This window comes from Octopus bimaculoides, chromosome 20 (genome assembly GCF_046866305.1).
Source record: "Octopus bimaculoides isolate indiv1 chromosome 20, ASM4686630v1, whole genome shotgun sequence".
Taxonomy (NCBI): domain Eukaryota; kingdom Metazoa; phylum Mollusca; class Cephalopoda; order Octopoda; family Octopodidae; genus Octopus; species Octopus bimaculoides.
Window position 1 is genome coordinate 41,558,004 of NC_142947.1, and position 24,338 is coordinate 41,582,341.

Genomic DNA, 24,338 nt, shown 5'->3' on the forward strand with positions numbered 1-24,338 from the left:
ATATAAATGTTAGAGAAACAGATCAGTGAGGAAGGAATGATAAATCGGTGCTTCAAACCGATCTATGTCTTCTGTACGAGATGCACAGACATTCTCTTCATATTCATACCATCATCAATGCATTGAACCAATGATTGTCCTATTGGAAACCTGTAACCAACAATGCCATTTTTTTTTTTTTAATAGCTTAGTCAGAGAAAGAAAGATAGCACCACTGACCCTTTTCAAGGACTTTGTGACTGGAAAGAAGAACTTATCCTTAAACCAGATACCTGGCTTGATTGCTTGCAACAACACGAATTTTGTTAAAAGCTCCTCCCACCCCTACATAGTGCTGTTAAACCAGGCAGTGGATTAAGTCTACCCTTCAGATTGTTCACAGATGTAATATAATATATACATACATATATTTTCATACACATACACATACATATATGTATAATATATATATATATATATATATATATATATATATATATATATATATATATATATATATAATGTATATATATATATGTGTATATATATATATATATAATGTATATATATATATATATATATATATATATATATATATATATATATATATATATATATATGTATATATATGTATATATATATATATATATCTATATATCTATGTATATATATGTATATATATATATATATATATATATATATATGTATATATATATATGTATATATATGTATATATATATATATATATATATATATATATATATATATATATATATATATATATATATATATATATATATATATATATATGTATGTCGCCTCCTGGTCCACCAGTCCTCAGTCAAATCGTCAAAACCATGCTAGCATGGAAAGCAGACGTTAAACGACGATATATATATATATATATATATATATATTATACATGCACACACATATAAACATAGATATTTTTGTACCCACAAACTAACAACCATAATATCTTTGTACACTTACATTTCGGGAAATGTCTGAAGAGAGGGACTTAATTCTGTTGGTAGCTGAATAGATGCACATATGCGCAAACATATATGCAAATCATGCGTACATGCCATCAGAAAGGCAATATAAATATATTCTTTCGTTCCTGTTCACTTCTATTGACTTAGTTGTAAGCAACATACAAAACGACCCTGCAAATCTCTCCTCAGTTATTTTGTAACTGACTTCCAAATGAACCATGGCACTAACACTTAGTAGTAAAAGACGCAAACTGTTTACCTTCAACAATTCAAAGAGAACACCAATATACAAAACTTTCTTATTGTATTTAGAACCACATTGTTTAAATGACATCAACCATCCAGGTGATCATACCACTGGACTTGCATGTTAAAAATGTTATTTTTTTTTTGTTTATTTACCGTGAGACTTTCACCCACAAAATTTATTTTAAAATCTATATCATATGCATGAAATAAAGATAAATAAATATATATATATATATATATATACAAATAAATATATATATATATAATATATACATGTATGTATGTATGTATGTATGTGTGTATATCAACATAAAAATCACAACTCATTACTTTTAGCAGCTTTACTGCTTTCGGTTGCCGCTATAGTTTTAAGATGTGCAGGAGTGAAACTGCATGTTTTTCTGTGTCTGTAAAGGGCACTAGTTTGTGTGAATGCTCGCTGGCAGTAACGGCATTGGTAAGGTCGTTCTCCAGTGTGCGTGCGTCTATGGGTAACCAAATGTCCAAACCGCGAGAAGGCTTTATCACAGTATTCACAAAAGTAACGACGACTTTCAGCTGAATGTGAAGAGTCTGACTGAGGCGAGAAAGTGTCATCTTGAACAACTTTGTTGCCTCTTTTATTAACAACCTTAGACTTTTTAGGGACACAATGTGCAGCTGCTGATGGAATAGACTTAAGGCTCTTACTTTCTTCTTGTGCAACATTACTCCCTAGCTGATCATGTGTTCCCTCTGTACTCTCTAGGCAATTTGTGAGAGCCATTTCCTCTTGCAAGTATCCACCATCTTGAACAATTTCTCCTTTTAGAGAATTTTTCATGCTTTCATTTGTGTGGTCAACACTTTCATCATTGGCTGAAGCTTTTGATTGTGAAATAGTAAGACTAAGAGGATTTGTTTCTGAATCTAAAGGATTAGGTTTAGAAGAAGGAAGAGGTTCAGTTTTAATGTAACAATCATCAGTTTCAGAATCCACTTGGGAAAGAAATAGATTTTCTGACAAGTGTGAGCACAATTCTTTTGAATTGTTTTTACATTCTTCACAGCGAGGAAATCCTTCAGACAGCTCATTAGCATTAGACTGGTTCTCCTCTTTGACCCTCTTCGGAGGTGACATTTCTGTAACTTCCCTACTGCAAGCTCTATTGTTTTGTTCTGAATCCGTGCAAGGTTTTGCACTAGGAGTTTTGGTCAATTGCTTTCTCTTGTAACTCCTTTGAGGAAAGCTTGTTGGGTTGTTAACAGAAGGTGCCGTATCCATTAAAAAACTTTTGTTTCTTTCCTTTAAACTATGGTGATCATCTAACAAAGAATTAATTGCTTGTCTTCTTGAAAGGCAATTCAAGTCACTATTAAGATCATAACTCGAGTGAAGCTTTCCTCGTTTCGACAGCTTTAGTTTTTTCATCAGTCTACTTCCAATCCCTGTATGTAACCTTTTGCGGTTGATCTTATTGCTGATTGTTGTTGAAGTGTTGAGCGATGATGTTTTCTTATGCCTGCCTTCTTTCTCCTTTGTGAAAGCAGACACTGTTCTACTTGTTTCTTCATCAAGTAAGTTGACAGTTTTTTTAGAGACATTAGTAAGATATTCTGGTTCTAAATCGGGATTTTCAGCTCTGTGCAACTTCTGTTTAGACACATTAGGAAAGACTGTTTCTGCTTTCGATGGCTTCTTATGTGTTTCTGAAATGCGATTTCCAACACAATCTTGCTTGTTACTTGGCACACACTGGAAAAGAGAAGTTGTTGCATTGGCCTTGAGACTGTTCTGGTTTTGAGGAGTTTTTTCTGGATCTTTCACTATCCTATCTTCAGGAAGTACACTTGTATTATGAATCACTAGAAAGCAAGTCTTGCGGTGCCTGTTAAGGGCGCTGACTTGTGTGAATTGCTTACCACAACCAGAACATTTGAATGGACGTTCTCCAGTGTGGATCCTGAGATGCATTTTTAGGTGACTAGAACGAGTGAAACCCTTTCTACAATGAGTGCAGACAAACCGAGATAAGTTTTGCTTTAATGAACTATTTGTAGTGGGATTAACAACTGCAGGGTTAGAGGATTTATCCAACTGGGTAACTTTGTTTCTAGTTTTGCCAGTAGCACACTCACTGTTTCTAGGAGTGGTCGTACTGCCTTGCTTAGATTTTAAAGATGTCTGTAAAGAACTATACTTGGACTTAGCATTAAATTTTTCTCCTGGATTTTGTTTTGATATTGACTTTTTTAGCATTGTTTGTTTTTCGAATCTTTGTGCCTTACTTAGAACTGGAACCAGGTTATTATTTGGAATTGTGATTTTTGGAGGTTGTTCAACAACTAAATTAGAAAATTTGTGTTCTCTCCTTGAATTAACTCCTGAATCTGGATCATTAGTTGAATTTATCGTAATTTCATTTGAGAATTGTTTCAATTTATCAATTGAATACTGCTTAGAACATTGATCACTTTCTGATGGATTTTCAAAGTTCAAAATGGATATTTCTGGTTGACTAGAATGTTCTCTTAATGATGGATTTTCTATCATGAAAGGCTGATTATGTTGGTCTTCTGGTAAGGTGATACCAGAGAAAGGAGATGTTGAAGCATGATGTCTACGACTTTCAGCTTGAGCATAGAATTTTCGCGTGAAAGGAGACAATATACGGTCAGTCGAAAACCTGTATTTGTTGATGTTATTCAAAGCTTTTTTAATTACTCTACGTACATTCTGGTTGAGAGAATTTTTCGTAACCAACCCTAATTGGGAAGTATCAGGGTTAGAAGTCTTTCCATCCAGATTAAAGTTGGAAAATTTTCTTCGCTGAAACTGTAACGAGCGACTGTGATCCTGCTTATTCTGCCGAGATTTGCTGTAGGGATGCAACTTGTTTGGAAGAGTTCCTCTCTTCATTAAAGGAAATCTTTTGACATTACCAGTTTTACTGGTAGAACCTGAGTCTGACATCTTCAACTGTATTTCAGGAGCAGAATATACAGTTCGACTGGAGCTAAGTGGTATTTGGAATACTTTAGATTTTTTTGAAGTTATGGACCCATCATTGTAATTGGGTACAATGTCCTGATTAGATACTAAGCTTGTCTGAGATTTTGCTAAGGAAGTAGATTTATGATTAGAGTTTATATGTATTAGTAAAGAAATTAAATCAGCAAAGACAGTCTGACACTGGAGACACTGTCTGGGGGAAACAGCTGGAGTTATGGCAGAGGTTTCTAATTCACTCAGTTTGAATTTCAAATGAGAAAGAAGCTGTTCAAAATCACTAAATGTCATATCACAGCAGTCACATATGTAAATGCCATGACCAACATAATGCGAATAGAACTCATCTCTTTTATCAAAGACAAAACCACAACATATGAATTGGTCTGATGTTTTATCCAAGTCAAGTGCTGCTGTCGTTTCAGGCCATTTATTCCCTGACACTGACAGAGCTACTCGAGCAAAACTGCATGTCTTTCTGTGCCTGTTGAGAGCACTTGACTGGGTAAAGGCCTTCTGACAATGACTACATCGAAATGGTCGTTCTCCTGTGTGAGTACGATGGTGCATAATCAGATGACCGCTACGGGTGAAAGTCTTTTCACAATACTTACAAGCAAATCTTTTGAATAAAGGTGTGGATGAAATATTTGTAGATGAGTCCATGTTCCATTGGTTCCAGTTGTTGCTGGAATCCTCCCAGACAACATAATCATTCATAGCAGACATTTGCTTTTCAATTTCAAGTTTTCTACTTTTGTCCATAGAAACCAGAGCTTGAGAAGCAACAGAAGAATTTTTTAGATTAAATAATAAATCTGGTGAATTGGATTCCATAGCTTGAAGATGGCAAATACCATCAGAATTTGTTTTATTCAGACCTTTAGACTTCTTATTATATAAACTAGATTCTAAGAGAGATTCTTTGTTAGAGACTGGATCTTTAGATGAGACTTCAATGATAAAATTTTCCTCTTCATCATCTTTATCTTCTCTCTTGATTGTGGAAGAATTATCCAGAAATGTTGACTGATGTCTAATTTCAGAATTGTTCTCATCAAAACTGATCTGTTCAGAAACATTCCAATCTTTAAAAGATCGGTGGCTAGCTAGATGTAAGTTAAAACTATCATTGCCTACAAACATTTGACCACAACATGTAAATGTACAAGTATTTTCCTTTTTCACTAATGTAGGTGAGGTGATATCAGAGGAGTCAGTGTGGTTACTCTCTTTCATCAATGTAGCAGACATATCTTCACCAGGATTGACTAGATTCTCTTGATCATCAGAAAATATTTGTTGGTTGGCAATATTTTGCTGATTAATGTCTAATGAATGAGTCATTAAATGAGAAATTACATCACCCTTATCAGAAAATATCTCATCACAAAAGTGACAATTGTATGTAGCATCAACAATTTCTGTTTTAATTTGAATGTCTGGGCGGTATACTGTGCTTGAAGCACAACTTTCAAGGTTTCTATTGTTCTGACTGGTATTATTCCTAGAAGACAAATTAATCTCTTGTGTATAATTTTTGCTTCCAGAGTCCACTTGAGAGCAATTTATCTTAAAAGAACATACCTTCTGGTGTTTGATAAAGTCATCAAGTTTCAGGTACTCACAGCTACAGTATTCACATTTTATGATACCTTCATTGCCTTCTTCACAAGGGATTTTATCAATGCTATTAAATCTCACCTCAGACATCTGGGTATAATCTCTATTTAATTGATAATCCTCTCCAGCTACATTTTGCTCAGACAATAAAGAACTTTTATTTTTATCCAAGTCTGAATCTATTTGGATTAGGTCTCCTTCGTCTTCTTTTGCTCGAGTCTGTATATTGTGAAGCATTAGTAACTTAATTCGGCAACATGTTTTCAGGTGCCTGTTGAGAGCGGAAGTCTGGGTAAATGCTTTCATACAGTACTGACATGAGTATGGCCTCTCTCCTGTATGGGTGCGAAGATGTTGCATTAAATGACCAGACCGTGAAAATCCACGATTACAATATTGACAGACATAGCGCCGAGTTTCAGACAGGTTCTCTTCATTTGAAGAGGCCTGATTAGGTTTGGAGATGATGTTATCTGAATTATGAAGCAGTGTTTTTCTGTCATTTTTACTTGATGTTCTTTGATAGTCTGATAATACAACATTTGAGATCGTTTGCATATTTTCGGAGTGTTGTACCTCTGAATGTATTACAGAACTGTCAATATCAGTAGAGTGATTGTCTTTTATATGGAAACTCTTCATATGCTCATTAAAATCATCTCCCATGAATGTTTGGTTGCAACAAACAAACATCTTACAACTGTTTGTAAGATTCATACCATCTTTATTGAAACTAACTGTGCCCTCTTTATTAGTCTTTTTATCAGATGTAGATAGATCACCATTAACTTCTTTCAAATCAATCACTATTTGGTCTAAGTGCTGAGAGCTACCATCATTGCTGTTATCCTTACTATCACTGTTTGTTTCAGTCCCTGATTTCAATTTGATATTTTCCTGAGAAACTGACTGGTTAAGAATTTTCTCTCCTGTTTTCTCATCAAGTAACGGTTTATTAGTAGTTATATTATTCAAAACTAAATGCTCATCCAGATTTACTTTGTTGTGGTACAGAGCAAAAGTGCTACTATTGTTGCTAGATTTGCCTACAGTCCTTGCTTTTGACAGCGACTCTTCTTTCAAAGGTTGAACATTAGAAGTATTTTGTGTCCTTTCTAAACTATCACAAACTACTGATTGTTCAGGCACTTTATCCTGGCAACCATTTTCATTAATACCTTCACAGTCAGACCGGTTGTTTGCAACAGTCAGTGGAGTACACAAAACGATGTCAGCAAAATGAGAGCTTTTACCTTTAGTACTGTCGTTGGAAATATTTTCAGCTGACAAATTCGCAAAGGTGGTAGAAGAACCACATAGTTTCAGATGTTGTTCAAACTTAGACGATGAATAATAGTTTTCCTTACAAAACCAACAAACATAATGCTTTTTACTTGTGTGGAGAAGGACATGCTCTTCTAGTAGCATCAATGAAGTAAATGATGCAGTACAATAAGAACAAGACAATTTCCTAGCTGAATCTTTATTGTTGGTTGTAATTTCCTGTTTAGATAAGTTATTTGACAGAGTGCTACACTGCCCATCAGTTTGATCAGAAATGTCAATATTTTCTGCTTTGGAAGAGTAAGAAAGCATATCACATGCAGAAGTGTTGCCTAAACTGTCCATAGAGTTAAGATTATCAGAACATTTACTTTTATCATCATGTTGGTCAGATAAACTAGATAAAAGTTGCCAATTCTCAAACAGTTTGGTATTATCTGACTTATTCTGTAGAGGACTAGTTGCTTCTCCAGTTGTTTTACTCCCAGTAGAGTTTGAATCCAACTGACCGGTAATTACTAAATCATTATTCACTTGCTTGTCTACAATGTCAGCAATACAGGATTCTGACAATATCATTGCACAGTTCTTTGAGTGTTCATAAAAAGTACCAGAATTTTCAAATGTTTTGGAGCATTTTGAACAAGTCAGTGATTTCTCGGCAACAGATAATGTTACATTGACATTGCACTGTTCTTGAGGACTTGAAACTTTTTCAAAATCAATTGAACAATTACTTATAGTATTATCATCCATATGGTATTGATCTTTTAACTGGCTTGCATTAGAGCTATTGCTGTAAATTGCTGGTGCATCACTGATTGTCATGTCAGTGCAACCTTTACTGTCTGGCTTGGATTTTGCAGTTGTGGAATAAAAGCTGGAAGAAAATGGTGGGGTTTCTGGTGAATAAGTATGGAAATGGCTATCTTCGAAATTTGGAGGTTCATCTGTATTGCTGTTTACAGAAGAGTCAGCAATCTGAGAAATATCAGTTGTAATCATGTCTCTAAAGTCACTTCCTAAGGTCAAAGTGACATTAGGTTCAGGAATTTCAGGTGACATACTAGAATCATTGGATTGCAAACTTTGGAAATGATTTGCATCTCTTAGTTGGTTAGTCAGTTCAACAACAGCTGTTGGTTTTGTTACATTAGAATTAGATGCAATCATGGAATTTTCTTGACAGCTGATACCTTCTTCAATCTGATCAATTTTTAGCTCACCAGAACATTCTTGGAGATTATTGTGCACAACTTGCAGAGCACTCCCAAGTATCATATTTTCCTGTTCTTCAGAGTATGAACTGTTCAAAGTACCATCAAATTTTGCCTGGTCAAGATTATTTAAGGTATGAGTCCCATGGAGAAGCTTGTAAGCATTTAAAACTGCTTCATTTTCTGCTGAATTTGATTGTGTAGAACAACTAAGTCTGGCTGAGTTGACTGACAGACTGGAACTGGAAGAACAATTAGAGGTATTGTGATTAGCAACTAAAACATTGCTAAAATATTCCAAGCTATTTTTTTCTTGCTTGATATCATTACCACTCAACTGCTTGGTACTTTTATATTTCCTGATATAATTCTTTCTCATGTGTCTTGAGAGCAACTGAGAATCAGGAAAGTTTTCCAGCATCAATGGAGAATTGTACAGGATGTCATCATTTAGTTCACTATCTTGCAAGGAGATTGTATCTTTGCCTTTTCTGTGGCACTCAACATGATTCCGCAGCTCTTTGCTACTACTGAAGACTTGGCCACAGCAGGTAAAAGTGAAGTTGTCAGGATCAATACTGTCCTCTCTGATTTTACTGTCCAAGTTAATTACTTCAGAGCGCTCCATTGCACTAACAGCATTCCCAGTAGTTTTAATGGAGGCATTTAACTCCGGGTATCTGACTCGTAGGCAAGTTTTGGTGTGTCTGTTTCGAGCACTAGATTGTGAAAAGGCACGACCACAACTCTCACACTGGAATGGCTTCTCTCCTGTGTGTATTCGGATGTGTGTTTCCAGATGAGATTGTTTGAAGAATTCCTTTGGGCAATAACTGCAAGGGAAACTTTTGCGCTGAATGTCAAATTCATTTACAGTCTCCACAGCAACACGAGAATTAGAACTAACAAGATCTCTTTGCTCTAAAACGTTGACGTCTTCATTATGAATGGATTTGTTGGTGTTGGAGTCTATTTGAGAATGGGAGTTTTTTTTAGACTCACTGGAATGTGAAGCTTTGTGAATCTGATACACAATGGAGGAATGGAAAGGCTTGGAACAAATATCACAAACTAAATTAGTTGACGAATTGGATTTGGTTTCAACACTACTGCGTGTGTTAAAAACATTTCCTTTGTTTACCATTGCAACAGTAGGTTTTCCTTTGGTGTCAAGAGATTCTGATATCTTGCTAGTTTTATCAGGTAACAGAGAAATATTTGATCTGCAGGTGTTAGAGTTGGTCAATGGATGCTCAGTTTGAAACTGAGAGTTATTGGTTGAATGTGAAGAGTTCTTTTTCATTATCAGCGAATTAACTTTGTTTAAGAACTCTCTATGATTTGAAGACTTACTAGGGGATTTTTTAGTTGAAGTTTTAGATCTTGTAATGTGTTTGTTTCTTGCTGAAAAAGATCGCATTAAATTAGTGGTTGATGAATTTCGACTCTGCAACTGAGAAATCTTTGATAAATTATTAACCCGATGGTGTTTCTTTATATGGACTTTAAGATGAGGATATGATACAAACTCAACTAAACAAATGCTACACTGATAGGTTCTATCATTTTTTGTATTAAAACTTTTTTCCCTATGTTTTACTTGTCTAGACTCAGGCATGGGAGCTTTGAAACTTTGCGTCTTACTTTTAATCATGGAAGTTGAAGCACTTTTTAGTTTGGTGGATGGCGTTTTTACAAAGCTGTTCTTGGCTGAATCAGTGTGATCATTAACTATATCAAAGTCATCATTCACAACATCTTCATTAGGCTTTAATTGACTTTTATGTGCTGCTGGACACACTTTTAAGTGGCTGTCATATTTAGACACTTGTTGAAAATTATCACCACAGAATTGACATGTGAAAGAAATGTCACTGCCAAGGGTTAAGTCAGAGGTAAGGTGATATTGTGCAGTAGTGTCCCATTGAATATTCGAATTAATGCTTTGAGCAACACTGCATGTCTTTAGATGGCGATTAAGTGCACTTGATTGTGTAAATGCATTACCACAAAAATCACATTTAAATGGTCTTTCTCCTGTATGTGTACGTAAATGCTGGGTCAAACGGCTAGTACGTGTAAATTGGCGTGAGCAGAACTGGCAAGTTAAGTGTTGGTGAATTTTGGTTTTCACAGAGTCTTTTAATTCAGAAGATTTTAACTTGGAATTTATATTTTTTTGAACTTTGTTAGCATTTTCTGCAATTTTTTCATTGTCACTTTGATGAGATAACTGGTTGAAATGTTTACTACTTGTCAAATCATTATTTGGCAGAATTTGAGTTGAGAAAGAATTAGATGAGTCCTTCCAAGATTTGTCCCCATTACAAGCAAGCAACTGATCTGAAGACAGAGAATCTTGTGAAGTAAAAATAGCAATGGATGTATCGTTAGAGCAGTCTTTTGGTAATGTTTTTTTGCTAATTGCATCGGTTTTCTCCCGCAACAGTCTGAGATTTTCAGCCAAACTATCAATGTCTGATAACTGAGATTGGTCAATTTTTAACTGCTTATTAGAACTGTTACCAGGTGACATATTATTTTTATCCCAGACATACGTGCTATCTTGAGATTGGTCAGTTAGTTCAATTGTTATTGGATCAAATATGGGATCATGTTGGTTATTTGCTTGAGAAAAGCATAAGTTGTTCTTTGGAGATTCCATATGATTATCAGTTAGATTGATGGTGATCTTGTTTTGGTCAAGACTATCTTTTGTCACCTCTGGCTGATTATCATGAACAATTATTTGATACTGTGACTCAGAACTTGACAAGATATTCAAATTTTCTTTGGTTGACGACTGCTTTTTACCATTTATAGACGTGTTTGTCTTATTGTGGAACTGGCTTTGTTTCTTTCCTATTTTATCTATAGTAGTAACGTCTTTCATCATATCATTGACATGGCTGTTGTTGTTTGGTAACAGGCTCAATAATTCAGAGTGAGACGGGTCACTGTGACCAGCTATGTGCTTGTTGTAATCAGAAGAATCTTTAAATGTTTTATTACAACAAACAAACATTATGTCATCATGTGTTTCAATATTATCATTTGAAAGTGTTCCAAGTGATGTAAACGCACTTTCTGAAGCAGATAGCATTGCATAGTGTTTTTCTGCTGCTGCAATAGAAGTTTCTAGCATTTTCACGTTAGCTGATAACTCCAGGCTGTCTTTGTTTGGCACTTTAGTACAGATTTTCATATGGCGATAGAGAGCACTGGATTGAGTGAAGGCTTTGTGACACTGTTGGCAAACATAAGGGCGTTCACCTGTGTGAATACGACGGTGCATCACCAAGTGGCCATTGCGAGAGAATGACTTTGAACAATAGTTACAGGTATATTTTTTTGAAGCTGTAATGTCTGTAATTGCAGACATGCTTGGGTTTCCATTTGCAAGAAAAGGGAGTTCCTTTGTACCTGCAGTATTGTTTACAAAGTTCAATATAGGTGGCCATTCGACCGATGCATTCTGGTCTGTACTATCCATGATGTGATCTAGTAAACCTAGTTCGAAATCACAACAAAGCTTCTCTTTCTTGAGAAGTAATAGAGTAGCTGATGAAAAATATGAACCACTTACAAATCCCTGTATTAGGTACCATGGCAACAGTTGAAGAGAAATGATATAAGTGTATATCAGTTACCATGGAGATAACTCATGTACAAGGTACCAAATGTTAACAGGGTCTTCAATATATATGTCACAGAAACTTGTTTCTGTCATGAATTGGTGTGAGTTGATCTACGGAGATCCTGTAAGAAAGAAAAGCTTTTGTTATTGCATATGAAAAGAATGATACTCAGTGAATTAGTAAACAGTAAAGAAACCAGAGTACAATATCTAACTGTATTAATTAATCAATCATCATCATCATCATCGTTTAACGTCCGCTTTCCATGCTAGCATGGGTTGGACGATTTGACTGAGGACTGGTGAAACCAGATGGCTACACCAGGCTCCAATCTGATTTGGCAGAGTTTCTAAAGCTGGATGCCCTTCCTAACGCCAAAATGTAAATATAAAAAGTTCAAATGCTATCTTCCTCACATGGCATAATATTCATTCACCTTCAGTAGAAGAATAAGGATCTCACATCATCACAGCAGAGCAGTTTCACTGACATTATAACCCAGTGGTGTGTGTGAGTGGGTGCTGGATTACTTTGCATGCCTTCAACTCTTTTCATGATCATATTTCTAAGGGTTGGAAATGAGTACAGCAATGAATTCCGGGTAGAGGTAGGGGTCCACCAAGGTTCCGTCCTCAGCCCCCTATTATTTACCATAGTCCTCCAGGCAATCACAGAGGAGTTCAAGACAGGTTGCCCCTGGGAGCTCCTCTATGCTGATGACCTTGCCCTAATTGCGGAGTCACTATCAGAACTAGAGGAGAAGTTTCAGGTGTGGAAGCAAGGTCTAGAATTGAAGGGCCTTAGAGTCAACCTAGCTAAAACCAAAATCCTAATAAGTAGGAAGGTAGATAAAACACAAACCCCTTCAGGTAGATGGCCCTGCTCAGTATGTAGAAAAGGAGTAGGTAGTAACTCTATAAGATGTACCCGGTGCAAGCTATGGACACATAAGAGGTGCAGCAACATCAAAGGCAGGTTAACTAGCAAGTTAGTTTTTGTTTGTGGCAGATGCTCAGGTGCAATAAAGACTGCAAACAAACAGGAAACAACTTCTATCTCATTCCAGGGTGAAAAACTAGAGGTAGTCGATAGCTTCCGCTATCTGGGCGACCAAGTTAGTAGTGGGGGTGGGTGCGCTGAAAGTGTAGCTGCTAGAATAAGAATAGCCTGGGCAAAGTTTAGAGAGCTCTTACCCCTGCTGGCGACAAAGGGACTCTCACTCAGAGTAAAAGGCAGACTGTATGACGCATGCGTACGAACAACCATGCTACATGGCAGTGAAACATGGGCTGTAACTGCTGAGGACATACGTAAGCTCGCAAGGAATGAAGCCAGTATGCTCCGTTGGATGTGTAATGTCAATGTGAATACCCGTCAGAGTGTAAGTATCCTGAGAGAAAAGCTGAACATTAGAAGCATCAGTTGTGGCGTGCAAGAGAGACGATTGCACTGGTATGGACATGTGGTGAGAATGGAGGAGGATAGCTGCGTGAAAAAGTGCCACACCCTAACAGTTGAGGGAACCCGTGGAAGAGGTAGGCCCAGGAAGACCTGGGCTGAGGTGGTGAGGCAAGACCTTCGTACATTGGGCCTCACCGAGGCGATGACTACGGACCGAGACCTTTGGAAATGGGCTGTGCGTGAGAAGACCCGGCAAGCCAAGTAAGATCGTTGCCAGTGCCCCTGGACTGGTTCTTGTGCGGGTGGCACATGAGATGCACCATTTTGAGCGTGGCCGTTGCCAGTACCGCCTGACTGGCTCCTGTAGGATTTTCGAGCGAGATCGTTGCCAGTGCCCCTGGACTGGCTTGTGCGGGTGGCACATAAAAGACACCATTTCGAGCGTGGCCGTTTTCGTGCGGGTGACACGTAAAAGCACCCACTACACTCTCTGAGTGGTTGGCGTTAGGAAGGGCATCCAGCTGTAGAAACTCTGCCAAATCAGACTGGAGCCTGGTGTTGCCATCCGGTTTCACCAGTCCTCAGTCAAATCGTCCAACCCATGCTAGCATGGAAAGCGGACGTTAAACGATGATGATGATGATGATGATGATACATTGTTCATGTGTTTTATCTTTCACCTGTTTCAGTCATTGGACTGTGGCCATGCTGTGGCACCCTGTTGAAGGATTTAGTTAAACAGATTGACCGCAATATTTATTTTTTAAGTCTGGTACTTATTCAATTGGTCTCTTTTGCTGAACTGCTATGTTATGGAAATATAAAGACAAACACACACACACACACAGGACAGGCTCCCTTACAGTTTCCATCTATCAAATTCACTCACAAGGCATTGGTTAGCTTAGGGCTCTTGTAGAAGACACCTGCCCAAAGTGACATGCAGTGGAACTGAACTAAAGTTATTTGGATGCATAGCAAGCATCTTAACCACACGGTGATGCCTGTTAAAAAATAGAAAAAAACTCTAAAATAATGAAATACAACAAATAATTCACAAAATGACTAATTTATTCATTATTAAGCTGGTTTTCAGAATATTTTTTAACAAAAGATTCTAATGCTTTTATTATGGTTTAAATTTTACTATGAATGGGGAGTTCTGTATCATAGAACCCAAAGAGAGGGGGAACTTAGATCGATTGACATGAAAGGAGTTAAACAAGGTGTCATAATTCTCTTTGCTCCAGTTCATTTGTTTGCCTAAACAGAGATATTTAACTTATTTGATTGATTTATCAGCAAGAAAGGCAACCAGCTGCAAAAAAAAAAAGCAACAACAAAAAAACCCCTTCCCTTCCCCCCAAAGCAAAACCATTTATGAAACTATGAAACAAGGATGGAAAACGGCAAAAATACAAAACAAACAAACAATAGTAACCATCAACAATAAACAAAAGCCTTTGAAAAACTTTGGTGCACTGACTCAAGTTTCAGACCACCTGTTTCTCCCGCACCTCAGTCATAAACGTTCACATATACTGAATGACATGCTCCACTTGACTGGAAGACAGAATATTGAGTAAGCTTGAGCAAGACTGAAATACAGAGTGTAGTGGGGATGGGGTGGGGGTGGAGGTTATAAGAATTGTGGTTCCTCTGCTAAGTATTTCATTGGTTTACATTTGAGCCAATGGTCTGCTCAAACAGGGTTGAGAGAACCTAATTAACAATGACAAAAATATCAAGTTATATAACACCCTGATATTTGAAAAGCAAAGAGTCAATGATGGAACTACTACATGGTTATTCGATTTGCTAGAAACAGCAGCCAAATCTCTCTCAGATTACACCCTACTATCTTAAATCTTCTATTAAGTTCAATGATGACTATTTCAGTTGTTTAATAAACTGAACTACTAACTCAGTGCTTTCTGTGTATGTGGCTGAGTATTCCACAGACTTTTACCTTTGGTGTAATTCTTGGACAGAACCAGTGTGACATAGTGGGCTTCGAGATAGTTTCTGTCTACCCAATTTCACATATAACACTTTAGTAGAGCAGATCAGCAGGCCAGAGGTTGCACCAGGTTCCATAGTCTGTTTTGGCTTGGTTTCTACAGTTGGGTGCCCTTTCTAATGCCAACCACTTTCCTGAGTGTACTGGATGCATTTTATGTGGCACCATTACCAGTGATTTTTACAATGGTACCAGCACCCATACCAATGCTTCTTTATGTGGCACCTTAGTTTTAAGATATCAATTCTCATGTGGTGGGTGCCTTTGTGAGTACAGCAATGAACTACAGAGGTTATAAAAAGACTTCCAAGGTACCATTCAGTGGGATTGAATCAAAGTCCTCATGTTTGTGAAGCAAACAACTTAATCACTTAAACATACTTGTATATGAGTGTGTAGAGTGCCGGGCTCACAGTCATGAGGTAGTGAGTTTGATTCCTGAACCAGGCTGTGTGTTGTGTTCTTGAGCAAGACACTTTATTTCACGTTGCTCCAGTTAACTCAGCTGTAGAAATGAGTTGCAACATCACTGGTGCCAAGCTGTATCGGCCCCTTTGCTTTCCCTTGGATAACATCAGTGGTGTGGAGAGGGGAGGCCGGTGTGCATGGGCAACTGCTGGCCTTCCATAAACAACCTTGCTGAGACTTGTACCTCGGAGGGGAATATTCTAGATGCAATTCCATGGTCATTCATGACCAAAGGGGGTCTTTATGTATGTGTACACACACATAAATATATACATACATAGGTGAAGGTGTGACCTAGACACAGGTGTGGTTGTGTGGTTACGAAACTTGTTTCCCAACCATGTTGTCTTGGGATCATTTTGGGTATCTTCTATTATAGGCCCAGGCCAACCAAAAGCCTTCTGAGTCGGTCAGGTAGATGGAAACTGAAAGAAACCAGCTGTTTGCATGTGCATGTGTGTGAGTCTTTGTGTATACCTTTGTCTTGACATTGTGTGACAGTTTTAAATTACAGCATCTCTGTACATGGCTTGTACAGCTCTCACCAACCACTTGTATATCCCTAGCTTCTGCATTGACCATCAGATAAGGGAGTGGGGGACCCTGTCAAAGGCTTTGTACATGTCAACAAAAACCAGGTACAGAAGTTTATTTTAACTATGCATATATGTCTATATATATGCTTCCAACTACATAGTCCCAGGTTTAGTTCATTTCAAAAATTACTATTTTACTGAAATAAATCTGTCTGTCACTACAGAACTTTATGAAAAGTTAGGTGTACATTGATAGCTATGCAGGTGACCAAGAGAAGCTGTGAGCTCTGAACTACCCATCTGTCATCACATCTCTCAAGCTGTATAGCCTATTCATCTGTCTATCAAGCAGAACAATCTATTCACCAGGCAATAGGTAAATGAACAGACAGAGAGTTTGATAGACTGGCTGATAGTTTCATTTTTGACACCCTAAGAGTTTGGCTATGATGGACAGATGGACAAACTGACAGGCTTATGGACAGATTAATTAAGTAAGATATATGTACTCACAGCTTGTCTTGGCAACCCATGAAACAAAAAAACATCTAAACTTTCACATCATAGGCGCAGGAGTGGCTGTGTGGTAAGTAGCTTGCTTACCAACCACATGGTTCCGGGTTCAGTCCCACTGCGTGGCACCTTGGGCAAGTGTCTTCTACTATAGCCTCGGGCCGACCAAAGGCTTGTAAGTGGATTTAGTAGACGGAAACTGAAAGAAGCCCGTCGTATATATTTATATGTGTATATATATATATGTGTGTGTTTGTGTGTCTGTGTTTGTCTCGCCAACATCATTTGACAACCGATGCTGGTGTGTTTATGTCCCCGTAACTTAACAGTTCGGCAAAAGAGACCGATAGAATAAGTACTAGGCTTACAAAGAATAAGTCCTGGGGTCGATTTGCTCGACTAAAGGCGGTGCTCCAGCATGGCCGCAGTCAAATGACTGAAATAAGTTATGAGGAACTACAGTTCTGTGGAGTTGGTATACAAAATTTTCAATTCTGACTCCTCTATCTGTTCATAGATTAATCATATATTTCTTATCTTAATTGAAAGCTCACAACATATATGTCCAATGTGAAACATCATGTTACCTTTTAGTATCCATACCAGTTAAAAGTTAGGGCATAACCCCTTACGATTCAGATTGCTCTGCCAAATATAAAGCTTACTTGTTCACATTGTCTTAAATCAATCATACATTACCTCATAGCTTTGAAATTTCAATGATGTGATTGTTTATTTTTAGAATGACATTGTGGGGTGGGTACAACAGGCCAAATCTGGCCAGACTGAACGTAAAAGAGGTAGAATAATTGAGTTGCTGGATATGGGCAGCTCAAATGTCAAAGAGTTAAAGGCTACAGCTCTGTTGGTGTAGATATTTTAAAAGTTGCAGACAAAGCATAAGACAAAATTTGAAAAACAATAAAAAAAGTTGAAATAAAACAGCATAAAAGTAATAGATTATAAAAATATTATAAAAGAAAATCAGGAACCTCTTTGTTACCAGTTCAAAAATCTAAAGAACATTAGGAGTAAAGCTAAGACTGAACACCTAAAGCAAATTAAAACAATGACACTTTAAAACTATAATTAGATATGTAACCCCTACTTTCTGAGATTAAAGCATTGTTGGAGTATATAGCTGGAATGAATGTAATGTGAATAGTTACATCAAATGAAATATAAATTATATTGTAAAAAGGCTGAGGAGTTTATCCTTAGAAAATTTATTAAAGAAAGCTTGAGTCTATTGAAAAAGTGTTAAATCCAAATCCAAAATTTACAATCATTTGGTTCCTGGAAACAAAACTGCTTTTGCTAGAGCCCTCAACATCTGTTTAGTCAAATTAGTATAACTCATTATATAACGTAGTTGTATTCTGCCAACTTAACGTGACAGTCCCAATAAGGGAATCATACTACTGCTATTTAGCCCTAGGAAGCTGGACCACTTCCTGTCGGCCTTGACACATTTCCTGTGTCCTTATGTTTGCGAGGGGGAGACAAACTCCTCCACCCAGCCTAGCCAGCATTCAGGGACATGTTTCTGAGTCTTTGCTCGTCATCAGACTGAAGTAGCATGACAGGGCTAAACAGCAGTAGTATATTCCCTTATTGGGACTGTCACGTTAAGTTGGCAGTATACAACTACTTTATCGCATCACTACTGCTTAAGTCTCTCTGAGAGATTTAGAAATGTATTATTTCTAATTTATTATATAACATTTTATAGGAAAGCACATTTTTACCAGCTCCAAGTCCAGTGACACAACAATTGCTTGCATCACTGACTTCTGAGCAAGGCAAGCAAGTGGCAGACACACAGATAGACTGATGGATGGATGGATGAGAGGATAAGTAGTTCAACAGAGATTGTTAGGTAGAAAGATAGACAAGCAGAATGATTAGACAGAAAGACACAGATATTCAGTCAGATAGATATTTGGTTACACTGATTCATCGACTGATCGACTGAATGACTGTATTGATGGATGAATGAATGGGTAGACAGACAGACAGACAGATAGTTAATCATCATCATCATCATCATCATCGTTTAACGTCCGCTTTCCATGTTAGCATGGGTTGGACGATTTGACTGAGGACTGGTGAAACCGGATGGCAACACCAGGCTCCAATCTAAATTTGGCAGAGTTTCTACAGCTGGATGCCCTTCCTAACGCCAACCACTCAGAGAGTGTAGTAGGTGCTTTTACGTGTCACCTGCACGAAGGCCAGTCAGGCGATACTGGCAACGGCCACGCTCGAAATGGTGTCTTTTATGTGCCACCCGCACAAGCCAGTCCAGGGGTACTGGCAACGATCTCGCTCGAAAATCCTACGGGAGCCAGTCAGGTGGTACTGGCAACGGCCACGCTCAAAATGGTGCATCTTATGTGCCACCCGCACAAGAGCAGTCCAGGGGCACTGGCAACGATCTTACTTGGCTTGCCGGGTCTTCTCACGCACAGCACACTTCCAAAGGTCTCGGTCAGTAGTCATCGCCTCGGTGAGGCCCAATGTACGAAGGTCTTGCCTCACCTTAATCTGAACTGATATCAAGCACTGCATGTATGAACAAGTTCATAAGCATATATGATTATATATTTGCTTTTCTGAATGTGTGTGTGTGTGTATATGTATGTATTCACCAGTACCCTCACCATCAGCATTCAGTGTGCATGTATTTGCCTCTGGGCATGCTGGGTAGTGTGGGCATTTGTATTTCTGCTTTTGGATAAGCTTGGTGACATTTCACTGCCCTTGCAGTTTGGCTAAGAAAAAGACCCCCAATCCTACCCATAGTTGCTAGCATCACCTCCATTACCATCCCCAACAGTACATCTGCTACTTCTTCCTTTAATAACTTCCTGGCCAAAAATACATCATCACATCACCAACAAACGAATTAAATATGTAAACAAGAAAAAGCTTGAGAAGAGGACAAGTAAACACAGAAAAAGGACCCTTCATCAGTTGTCGGCTGTCTATCTACTTCTCATTTCAAGCCCTAAATTCAATTTTAGAATTTATGGGAGCAACAGTCTTTGAAGACTCATAAAGTTGTCATTGAATGCTCAAAATGAAGAACAGATAGACAGCCGACAACCGATGAAGGGTTCTTTCTCTGTGTTTACTTGTCCTGTTCTCCATTTTTTTCTCGTTTACGTATTTCATGTTGTTTGAACCGTTGGTGACGTCCTGTACCCATATATGCAGGGATTTTATGGCTGGATGCCCTCCCTAACACCAATCACTCGGCAGAGTGGTCTACACACACATCATCATCATCGTTTAACGTCCGCATTCCATGCTAGCATGGGTTGGACGACTTCACTGAGGACTGGTGAAACCGGATGGCAACACCAGGCTCCAATCTAAATTTGGCAGAGTTTCTACAGCTGGATGCCCATCCTAACGCCAACCACTATATATATATATATATATATATATATATATATATATACACACACACAACTATATAAAGTGGGGAGGCATTTAGTAGTCTACTTGACACTCAAGAATTAGTCACTAAATCCCCACTTACATAGCACTGCATTGTCCTGAAAAAGAGAACAAGTTGGACAAGATATTCCAAGACAAGCCTAAAAAGATAGGAGGGTTGTGGGGGTCGTGTCTGGAATGCCTCTGAACATAGGTCCGCTTGATCAAGGGTAACCAGAGTTAGACTACAATAACAACGACAAATATGTGTGTGTATATACACACGTGGCTGTGTGATTAAGAAGTTCAAGGCACTTTGGGCAAGTGTCTCTTCTTTAACTATAGCTATGGGACGATCAAAGCCTTGTAAATGAAGCTGGTAGAAGGAAACTGAAAAACGAAATATCGTCCACAGTATGTGCGCGCGCGCGTGCGCGAATGTCCGTAAACAAACACCACCACCATACAGACGGTGTTAGCAATTTTTTTAAGGAAACATGCACAGTCTTGGGGAAATTGTAACCTTGCTCAGGAAAAGGAAAAGGATTGACGACAGGAAGAACATCTGACCACAGAAAATTTCAATGAATTTCTTTTGATCTATACAAGCATAGGAAATTGAATATTAAATCGATAATAACGATGGTTATATATATATACATATATATATAATGTTTTGATTTTGTCGAGTTATATCGAAGGAATGGCTATATATTTTTATATATATATATATACATATATTCTTTATAGTTACACTCACATATAATAAACACGTCTACTTGCATACACACACGTGCGTGTACCTACATAACATACATCGAACGGCGTTCTTTCGTTTTGGCCCGCAGAATGGTTCGAACCAACGGAGAAGCCTTCTTGCAGTCGATCTAATAGTAAAGAAATGGCAGCTACATTCCCTTAAAATAGTACCCGATCGTCCTCAACAAGGAAAGTCACACTGGACAATCGTAGTCCAAGATACACTAAAAAAAGATAGAAAAGAAGGGTTTGTCATGGTTGAAATGCTCAATCGTCTCTGACCTGGAGCCCAGACAGCACCACATATACAAATACACTCATATCTATCTATCTAACTGTCTATGTATCTATCTATGTGTCTATCTATCTATACACATAACACAAAGCGTAAACCTCTTCGGTGTCCCGAGAAAATAAATAGAAAGTACTTCGTATGTTGCGTGTTACTTCGATCATGTCTACATTAAAAAAAAAATTATTATAATAAATAAATAAATAAATAAATAAACAAAAATAACAGAGGAAGTTCCGATTGCTTACCGTTATTTCTCTTTTCCTCAGTTTCATTTGAAAGACCAAATCGAGCAGAATATAAGAGTTTTTGAAGGAAGAAAACCGATGAATCTTGGAGGGAATATGAACATGGTGTAGAATTTTAGTCATCAGGATTAATTTCCATTGTAGAAACGTAGCAAAACAAGTAGGTAATTATATACAAATAATATAAATACATATATACATACTTATACCGATACATATATAGTTCTGTGTGTGTGTGTGTGTGTGTATAAATATATTTGTATATATGTACATGTATGTATATATATTATTATTATTGACTTCAATTATTGGCGTTTAACAAAGTACCATTAGTTGGGAATGAAGGGAGGTAACTGTGTCGGTTGAGGAGAATTTTACCTGCTTCCGGTCCGATTGTATTTGTCTCGTTTATTGTCTGTGTCTGTAAGTTAAATGCCAGAGGTATATGGCCTGTGACAACTTATCTTCTGTCGTCTGTAATTGCTAGTAAAGAGCTTGAGGTATACTCATTAGTGGAGGCGCAATGGCCCAGTGGTTAAAGCAAGCGGACTCGCGGCCATAGGATCGCGGTTTCGATTCCCAGACCGGGCGTTGTGAGTGTTTATTGAGCGAAAACACCTAAAGTTCTACGAGGCTCCGGCAGGAGATGGTGGCGAACCCTGCTGTATTCTTTCACCACAAATTTCTCTCACTCTTACTTCTTTTATGTTGTGCCTGTAATTCAAACGGTCAGCCTTGTCACACTGTGTCACGCTGAATATCCCCTAGAACTACGTTAAGGGTACGCGTGTCTGTGGAGTGCTCAGCCACTTGCACGTTAATTTCACGAGCATGCTGTTCCGTTGATCGGATCAACTGGAACCCTCGACGTCGTAAGCGACGGAGTGCCAACAACACACTCATTATTAGTTTGTTGTGCGTGATTGCGGTAAAGAACAAGAGCTTTATTCTCAGTTATTATATTTATTACGGCTAATTGCAGTAAAGAACCAGGTGTATGGTCTCTGGCAACGTATTTATCATCTGTGATTGCAGTCGAGGACCAGATGTTACTACATGTCAACTTAACTTATTTATTGTCCGTGATTGCTAGTAAAGTGTCAGAGATCTATTCCCTGTTAATATATTTATTGCGTATGACTGCATTAAAGAATCAGAGGTATTCACCTTATTTGTTTGTGACTGTATTAAAGCGCCTGGGCTATACAAGCTGATTATTTATTGTCTATAATCGCAGTAAAAGGTCTAAGGTATGATCCTGTCGGTTGAGTTTCTTGTTTCTTGATGAAGTCATTTGCTTTCACTTACTCTATCAATGTCATCATAATTCATATGGACGTCTCCATATCATATGTATCTTATCTCATTGATGTAGACGGTGTGAAATATCAGTTGAGTTGCATTCAAGTCTTAGCAAAGTTGACTGTTTTTGTCACTGTGGCAACAATAAAATAAATCCATAAAATAAATGACTTATTAAGGACTAATCTGTTATATCGTCAAAGTGTATTTGGAGGTAGAAGTTTGTAGTTTGAACGAAAAAGAAAACAATAGTATTTTAATGGTCATTGTTTGCTAGAAATAGTGAGGGGTTTGGTTAAATTGCGGTTTTTTGTTTTGTTTCGAAAAACTTATTTTAATTTCTTGCTGTACAGTGGAATCCGGATGGATATAGAAAGAGGGGTAGGCCTAAGAACTCGTGGCGTAGATCAACACAAAAGGAACTAGAGAAAGGGGGACATTCATGGCAGAGTATAAGTACAGAAGCAAGAAATTAATAAATATTTATTATTAATATTATTAATAATAATAATATCATTAATATTATTAATAATAACTTATTTAATAAATAAGTTAGTCAAAAAAGAAGTTTTCCAGATCTCAACGAATTTCTAAAGTTGATATAGTTGATGTTCAGTTTGATTTTTTTATTATTGACATTGAGCAGGAAGGGAGTTCTTGGAAGTGAAGGAATTTTCTTTTTTGTTGCAGTTGTATAGATGAGATTCATTTGGGATGTTGAATGGAGAAAAGATGGCTTCAGATATCATTGGTTGAAAATGGATATCACTTTCATGTTTTGAGGAGCGGGAATTCTTGTAGTTAGGAAAGAAAAAATAAATATGCCAAAATCTATCAATAAGGTAGTGGCTGTCATTTTATTTATTTGTATGTTTATTTGTTAACTAGATTTTTGAGTATTATTCTGATATGGGTCGTCTTTGTGTTTTATAAAGGATCAACAACTGTTTCCATCTACCAAATCCACTCAAGACTTGGTTTTTCACAAGCTGTATTATAAGAAGCTTGCTCAAAGTGCTAGGCAGTGGGATTGAACCTGACACCACATGGTTGGGAAGCAAGCTTCTTAACCACACAGGGACGTCTGTGCCTTTATATTAAAATTAAATAAAATAAAATTTAATTTAAAAATGTCAAAAACTTAAAAAGTTGTTACTGCAAGAGTTGGCCCTTCTCTCTCTAAATAAAAAAATAACCACAAAGACAAGAATTGTTGTAAAAGCTGTAGAAATCCATTCAGAATGCTTCATCTTTCTATTGTAAGAGATTTTACTTGATGTGTAGCCTCAAAGTTGGAATCGTTGCACCATGTAGAGAGAACCTAGTTCTAGTTACTCTAGTGTCTTCGTCTTTCATGAAACAACAACAATGTAGTAGT

At 37.5% G+C, this 24,338-nt stretch overlaps 1 protein-coding gene across 1 annotated transcript; it reads right to left on the reverse strand.

Annotated features, from left to right (window-relative positions):
* Positions 1 to 1,264: 1,264 nt before the first annotated feature.
* On the reverse strand, positions 1,265 to 22,213 carry LOC106877961 (uncharacterized). Its single transcript, XM_014927038.3, has 2 exons — positions 21,659 to 22,213; positions 1,265 to 12,098 (listed from the first exon to the last, which is right to left on the reverse strand). The coding sequence occupies exon 2, from the start codon at positions 11,830 to 11,832 to the stop codon at positions 1,543 to 1,545; it is 10,290 nt and encodes a 3,429-aa protein (XP_014782524.1). The 5' UTR covers positions 11,833 to 12,098; positions 21,659 to 22,213; the 3' UTR covers positions 1,265 to 1,542.
* Between the last annotated feature and the right edge of the window lie 2,125 nt (positions 22,214 to 24,338).

What these genes read in the sequence shown, in the direction of transcription:
- LOC106877961 (XM_014927038.3), bottom strand. Translation starts at nt 11,832, where the DNA reads ATGGATAGTACAGACCAGAATGCATCGGTCGAATGGCCACCTATATTG.